Source organism: Lygodium microphyllum, chromosome 16, assembly GCF_053477565.2.
Source record: "Lygodium microphyllum isolate KBCC chromosome 16, Lygodium_microphyllum_v1.1.10, whole genome shotgun sequence".
Taxonomy (NCBI): domain Eukaryota; kingdom Viridiplantae; phylum Streptophyta; class Polypodiopsida; order Schizaeales; family Lygodiaceae; genus Lygodium; species Lygodium microphyllum.
The window spans coordinates 44460716-44468489 of NC_141150.1; the positions used below are offsets into that span (position 1 = coordinate 44460716).

The following is a 7774-nucleotide window of genomic DNA, read 5'->3' on the forward strand; positions in this document are numbered from 1 at the left end:
TGCAATGGTGTTTCCTCCAGTATCACCATCTTTTGGAGGATTCAGTCCTTCATAAGTAGCTTCTTCCTTTGCTCTTAAGTTGTCAATCAATTGACGTACTTCGGGAATCTCCAATAAGCTACGATACTCTATCAATTGAGCTTGTAATTGCTCACTTGTAGGTGCTTTATTAGTTGCCATCTTTACCTTCGTCGTGCAAGGATCGGCTTTACTTTAAGAAAAGCAAAGAGACCCGCTCTAATACCACTATTATAAGATTCGAGATACATCTCGACTTTCTTATATAGTTAAAAGAAATATGGTAAATATTATGCTGGCACAGAGAGAGAACATATGAGAAAAAAGAAAGATGTAGAGAGAGAGAGAGAGATAGAGAGATTGACAACACACTAGGGACTGTAAGATGGGACAGTCCCCCCTTTGTGGAGTTATATTATTGACAAGGAGCAAGCTCCTTCATTACACATAAACCTATTCTTAACTTGTAGATCTTGGGAACAAGATCACGGTTCCTTGCACGGTATACAACCGGCTAACACTTGCACAACTTGGAAGTTGGAACCTTTTGATCCTTCTTGAGTCTCTCCTTCTCTCTTACACAATATGTGTAGGGTTTTCCTCTTGGAGCTTGATTTCAGTAGAGCTTCCACAGTACACACTTGCACATTCTCTTCTTCTCTTGGAACTTCTATTTTAAGAAAAACAACTTTTTAAACTGTACTCTTAACTTGTGGTCATGCAACCACCTTGAGCCATGGATAAGGAGAGTTCATTAGATTGCATTGGGCCTCAACCTTAAGATTGAATTCCACACAAAAGCTTGTGTCATTTTAGACCTTGGAAAGAGAAAATCACTTCTCTCCTCACTTCCAGAGGATCACATCTCTTGTCTTTCTTAGTGAGAGAATTGTCTCTCTCGTCTTTCTTAATGAAAGAGAATACCTTAAACCTTGACTTGTAAGGGAGAGGATGATCCCAAATGAATGCAATGCTCATTACACACAAGTAAACGTTCCCAGGCGTCCCCGGATGCACACATAGATACATGTATACAACGCTAATGTACTTCCTCTTCTTAGAACTCAATCCATCTTCATTTATGTGTAACTCCTTGGTTCTTGTGTACACTCTTACACTTGACAGACACATCCTTCCCCCTTCATAACTTGTACCGCATGTACTAGATATCCCCGTCACAGTGCTCTGATCACCCCATTAAGTGATGCACTAGGAATATTGGTGTTTAAATGGTCTCATGGCCATGCGAGATCATCATCAACACTTAAAGAAAAGCGAGTTATTAATTTATTGACATAAATTTATTAAATAGAGAATGTGTAATAAGCAATCAATTTAGTGACATTTCCTCTCTCAGAGATGATAGTAGTTTTGATCAGCATGGCATCTGCTATGATCCACTTGATTCCATCTCCTCTCCTGATTGTCATGATCATGGCGGTGTTCTAGTCTTTTCCCCATATTCAATTTTATTACTGCTATAGATTTCGGCTATCAATTTGGTGTTATCTTCCTTCCTTGCATTCAAGTTGATGGAATCGATAAGGATGATGGATAGAAAATGATTAAAAAGAAATAATTTATTAAGTTTATAAGGCTTCCTACTACAATATTCTTTTTCGTATAAGTTCGCTCTTCACATGCGTACTCCACTCTCACACTTTTTATGCATGCATACTCCACTCTCACGCTTGTTATGCATGCTTCTTCCTGTTCTTGTATTGGGATTTCATGTCAAGAAGAAACAGATAATTGAGTTGATTTTTGATTGTTGATTCCTCAACATTACAAAAGTCCACGTAAAGATTGTCAACAACATTGCAACGTATAATATCTTCTCATGGGAAGCAAAAAACCAAGTAGTTCTCATGCCAACGAAGGCAAGAAGCTACTTCCATATAGATTAGACATCATTGCTTGCAACGATTTTTCTCGCACATGTACTATCCTCCAATTGGTGGTTTCCAAGATAGTAGAAGCAGCATTTGCATAGATTATGGAAATTGTTGATAGTAGAAACATGCCATTCATTGAGCCAGGTAATTGAAATGTGGACATGTTTTGGGATTATGCACATAACCGTATAGAATTATTGCAAACCATCAAACCCTAGGGGATCCACCTATATAAAATCATCTATATAATATGCGTTCAAAATATATTAAGAAATACCATTTCTTTACATGCTATAAGGCCTTAAAATGATCCCTTTTACTTTATTAAACTTATAGACTTTTTTCAAATTGTAATTTAAAAACCTCTTTTGTAAATATAATCTTGTACATTTTACTAAATATAATACATTTTCTTTCAAACTCATGTGATATCTTACATCTTCTATAAGGAGGATCCCTTGGATATCAAACCCCTCGAAAACTTCACATGTACAACAATTCACAACTCTTTGCTTGGACGATACATACTAAAAGCTTTGAGGGTAGTAATTGCAAAATCTCCATTGCATTTTTGTCTTGGGTGTGACGATGTCATGGTCGTTGTCATAGGAACTTGATGATGTGTGTTGTGGAGTGATCCGGGGCGAGTTTTTGTGATAAGATTGGGAGTCACCTTGGTTCGTGACTCACATGAGGAGTGTAGAGAAAGCAAAGCAACAAAGGGTTCACGTGGGGAAGAAGCTGGATCTCTCCTCAAAAAGCCCCCCCAAAAAACCATCCTCAAGCGGAGCTCCTCTCTTTCCTTTTCCTTCCTTCCATAAATTTTACTGCTTTTACGGCCAAAAGGCCAAAATCCATCGATAAGGGTCAAAAGGTCGGAAAGGTGGGCCATGTAAAGGGCGACTCGACACGTGGAGATTGGCGAGCTGGGCAACCATTAAGAGCCGGATTTTGACAGGTGCCCAGCGATGATTGGCTGCAAGGCTGTTAGGTGGCGAGTACACGCAGGCATATCGTAAGGGTGCCACGTACGAGGATTGTCAGGTGGCCCCATCTGCGGTCGCCACGTGGCAAGAATGCGGGATCCTGGTTTCCTTCTTTTTCTGCGTGTGTGCCCGATACTTGCAATTCGAGGGTCTTCGAGGTACAAACTGTCTCTCCCTCTCTCTCTCTCTCTCTTTCTCCGTCTCTGTGTCTTCTGTCTATGCCTCTCTCTCTCTTTGTATCCATGGCTGCCTCACCCGCAACTTGCTTCATCGCACCTCACAAGCCCCAGCTCCGCCGCGCCTCTCCCTGTCCTCTCCCCTCTCGCGCAATATACCCATGCCTGCCTCCTGCCCGTCCCAAGTTCAGACGAAACCTCACGTACAGCACCATCATCAAGGCCGTTCAGGCCCCCGCCCCTTCCTCTGCTTCCGGTCCCCCCGCCGACGGCCAGCTCACCGACGTCACCATCCAACGGGTGCTCGCCCAGGCCCAGACCATCCCCTCACAGCCTGCCTCCCGCGGCGGTAACATCAAAGTCGACCCCCTCGACATCATCATGTTCCAGGTAATCCCCAATGCCATCATTAAATTCATGCCATTGTTTGCCATTTTTTAGTTTTAGCCTCCAATGTCATCATTAAGCTCATGCCATTGATGCCATTTTATCAGTCATTCAGCCCCGTTCAGCTCACGTCATTGATGTCACTTTTAGTCTTCCAGGGCCTGAATGTTGTTGCCATCCGGGACAGTATCACCAGCCTGGACTTAAACTGTTGCTGCTTGTATTATTGCAGTATGTCTTCATTTGGCCACCGGTCTGACACTGTACTACAAACAAAAAGAATTGGAAACATTGGCATTTGCTGACATTCCAACCAAGTAATGCACCCAGCATGACTTGAAATACACAACCTTACAATTGTGAGCCCAAATGCTAACCGTTAGGCCATCATCTTGGGATCCCAGATTTGTGATATGCCTTCTTTCATCAAAAGATTTGTGATATGCCTTCTTTCACAATCAAATGCTCACCATTAGCCAACGTAAAGCAATAACTTTGATGGACCTTCTTATACATGTTCTGTTGATCATGCATTATAACAACCGGCAAATTGGGGATGATGCTGTTTCTACATAAGGACCCTAATTTGTTGGAAACTGTGCAGGGCTTTAACTGGGAATCGTGGGGATCAGCAGAATGCTGGTATGATGTGCTCATGAAGGTCACGAAGGATTTGGCTGAAGCAGGGATCACTGATGTATGGCTCCCTCCTTCCAGTCATTCTGTGGCACCCCAAGGTAAGCTGCCTTCCCTCGACCTAACATTAAACCTGCTTTTGTTAAACTAAACCACCATTAATAATCTGACTTCTCTACACCATTGACAGTTAGGCACAATACCGAAGTCCTGAGTTGCTCCATGAACATGAAGTAGTTTCTATCTGCAAGTTTATGTGTGTAACATTTCTTGTGTAAAGTGGAAGATGTTGCACTCATGCTGTTTGATGAACCTGAATAACTTCTGTCATGCTATTAGCACGAATTCCCTTTAAGCTGTATGATTACATGCTAGATGTTCCTCAACATATAGCCGGCAAGTATGCTAGAAGATGACCTATTTCTTGATTTTATTTACAGGTTATATGCCAGGACGGCTTTATGACTTGAATGCATCCAAATACGGGAACGAGGAGAAACTGAAGCAGCTAATTGATTCCTTCCATGAGAACGGGGTCCGCTGTGTTGCTGACATAGTCATTAACCATCGATGTGCTGACAAGCAGGATCACCGTGGGGTGTGGTGCATTTTTGAGGGAGGTACACATGATGAGCGGCTCGATTGGGGGCCGTGGGCAGTGACAAAGCATGATCACCCCTACTCGGATGGCTCTGGCCAGCCTGACACTGGTGAAGATTTTGGTGCTGCTCCGGACATCGACCATACCAATGAACGTGTGCAGCATGACCTCATAAACTGGATGAAATGGTTAAAGACTGATATTGGTTTTGATGGATGGAGGTTTGATTTTGCTAAAGGGTATGCAGGGCACTATGTGGGTCTCTATGTGGATAAAACAGAGCCAGAGTTTGCTGTTGGAGAGGTGTGGACGACCCTCAATTATGGAGATGATGGGTTGCAATACAATCAGGACAGCCATAGGCAAGAATTGGTCAACTGGGTGCATCAAACTGGTGACCGAGCATTAGCTTTTGATTTTACAACCAAGGGGATTCTGCAAGAAGCTGTAAACTGCCAGTATTGGAGGTTGAGGGATTGTAATGGAAAGCCTCCAGGAATGATTGGCTTTTGGGCTGAGAAGGCAGTTACTTTCATAGAGAACCATGATACTGGCTCTACACAGATGCATTGGCCTTTCCCTGCTGACAAGGTCATGCAAGGATATGCATACATCATCACCCATCCAGGAGTCCCATGCATTGTAAGATTCTGCTCCTTCACTGCTATCTTATTATATAATATAATGACTTGCTTACCATAAAAATTATGTCATATCAGGTTGCATGTTATTTCTCATCCATGCTTCTAATGGCACCAGCAATCGCTGCATTTGTGCAGTTCTATGATCACTTCTATGACTGGGGACTGAAAGATGAGATCATAACACTCCTAAAGATTAGGAAGCGCAACAACATCAAAGCCAACAGCAAGATGCACATAATGACTGCAGAACATGATCTTTATGTCGCTGCAATAGACGACAGACTAATCATGAAGATTGGGCCAAGGTTTGACATAGGTGATCTTGCACCAAACAGTGAGGAGTGGAAAGTTGTGGCAGTTGGACACGAGTACTGTGTGTGGGAGAAGAAAGAGCCATTGCAGCAAGAGCAGGAAAATGCAGAAGGTAGTGGTGAAGGAGCGACAACTTGGATGCAAGAAAAGCTAGAGGAAGCCAGTGAGTTTGCACATGAAGTCATGGAGGAGGTGGAGGAGGAAGTGCAAGAGATTGCATCTTCTATTGAGAACCAATTGGAGGGGGAAAAACTCCAGCAAGAACTGGCGCCATAGTGTTCTAGTCAGCTCTTTTAATTGCTGACCCAAATTAGTTATGTCCTGCCATATGCTTCAAATGATGCCAGGCCGTAATCTTTAATGCTAATGGTCGTATATGGAGCATTTGCCTGATGTGGAGTGATCCAGCTCCACTATTGTGCTTAAAGAATCCTTGTTACATGTGAAATGATGAAGTAAGGCAGCTCCAGAGCATTGGTCTAACCCTTCAATCTGGACATTCAAAGAACAAATGACTCGAAGTCACCATGTAAAGCTGACAGAGTTTACAACTGCTCTGCCCAAGCTATTGTTGTGGTCTCAGCAGTACTGTTGAAAGCTCTATCTTATCAATGATCTCCTATGCAGCAAAATGGACTCCTGTCTTTTTAAATTCATGATTTGCAGTTCTTTTGGCTTTTGGACACACACTCTCTCTCTTCATTTGAATGTCACAGATAAGGATATGTTAAGGGTAAGATATTTATATCCGTGAGATATCTATTGAGGTAAAATCTAATCCACTGGGCTAGCTTATCAAAATGTTCAACTAGTTGATCATGCTTATTCATATTACACTTCCCAAGTTATCTTGAATTTCACAGAAAGGACACTGTCCAGAGATGGGCTTATATTTGAAAAGTCTCTCACGGACCAAGCTCTCTTTTTCCCAGACATAGACCTGACATCTTCACCTAGGAAGTCTCTGCCCTTCATAAACCATTGCTACTGTCTTGCCTTTACCTAGAGGACTTCCTTTGATCCCAATATGATTGAGCTTAAAAGGTTGAAATACAATATTAAGGTTAAAATACATGTGTGAAGGCCAATAGAAGTGTGTTCATGCATCCAGCATGAATTCATTTGATCCCAATGTAATTGAGCTTTAAAGTTTGAAATACATTTAAGGTTAAAATACATCTATGTGAAGGCCAATAGAACCATGTTCATACATCCAGGATGTGCTAGTTATTTCATTTGTTGGAAGCCAGAAAATCCTTAGAATAATGGGAATGACCCGTAATGCTTTTGCCATGTTATGGTGTGGCTTAGGACAACTAGGCCCCTTGAAGTCTTCAAGAATCTCTCCTTCACCACACATTCACATTCTGATCTAAACTTCTGGCATCTCAAACATCAGTTATAGTAGGAGATCCCCCTTATATTGGAGAAGGAGGAGAGCTTAGTGGACTTGTCAAATTTAGTCTCATCAATGAATCCGTATAGAATGCCTTATTGAGGAGTCACTTTTAGTCTCAGCTCCAATCCACTCTCCCATCCTTTTCCCTGCACTAGCTATTTAGCTTGCTATCTTAGATGGACTCCTTAATCTTGATCTTCTATGGCTTTAACATGATTCTGTCATGACAATTTGCATTGGACCAGTTTTTCCCACCACCAAGGGTGCTTAGATAACAGCAGGCCTTCGACACTGAGATGATGCAGCACTTGCGGCCTCGCATTTCACCAACCATTTGTCTTCATTCAATAGTTTGCTTGATGGGTTGTCACTGGAAGTTTTTCAAGTGATTTGGGAGGAATGCTCTTTGAACCTGGCCGGGTAATGCATCTTTTTAAACTTTGGGGAGTCATGTGAAATGGGCTATTGCTTATGGATCTTGAATCTAGAAGGGTAATACAAAACCATGATGTCATATTTAATGAGGATAATATGCATAAGCAATCTATCAAAATGGTTGAGATTCATAGAGTGATAGTTCAAGAAGATGGGAAGCTAGCACACAAGCAAATTGTATGACCATATTCCACATGATGCAAGGCTTGAACAACTTGTTAATGCTAAGGTACAAGTGTCATGGGATGGTGGATAGCCTCATGTCTTACAAGATAAACATGTGGA

The 7774-nt window shown here is 42.0% G+C and overlaps 1 protein-coding gene across 1 annotated transcript; it reads left to right on the forward strand.

Moving 5' to 3' along the window:
* Positions 1 to 3056: 3056 nt before the first annotated feature.
* Positions 3057 to 6348, forward strand: AMY1 (alpha-amylase-like protein). Its single transcript, XM_087695674.1, has 4 exons — positions 3057 to 3465; positions 4067 to 4199; positions 4539 to 5341; positions 5479 to 6348. The coding sequence occupies exons 1-4, from the start codon at positions 3118 to 3120 to the stop codon at positions 5929 to 5931; spliced, it is 1737 nt and encodes a 578-aa protein (XP_087551800.1). The 5' UTR covers positions 3057 to 3117; the 3' UTR covers positions 5932 to 6348.
* The last annotated feature ends 1426 nt before the right edge of the window (positions 6349 to 7774 follow it).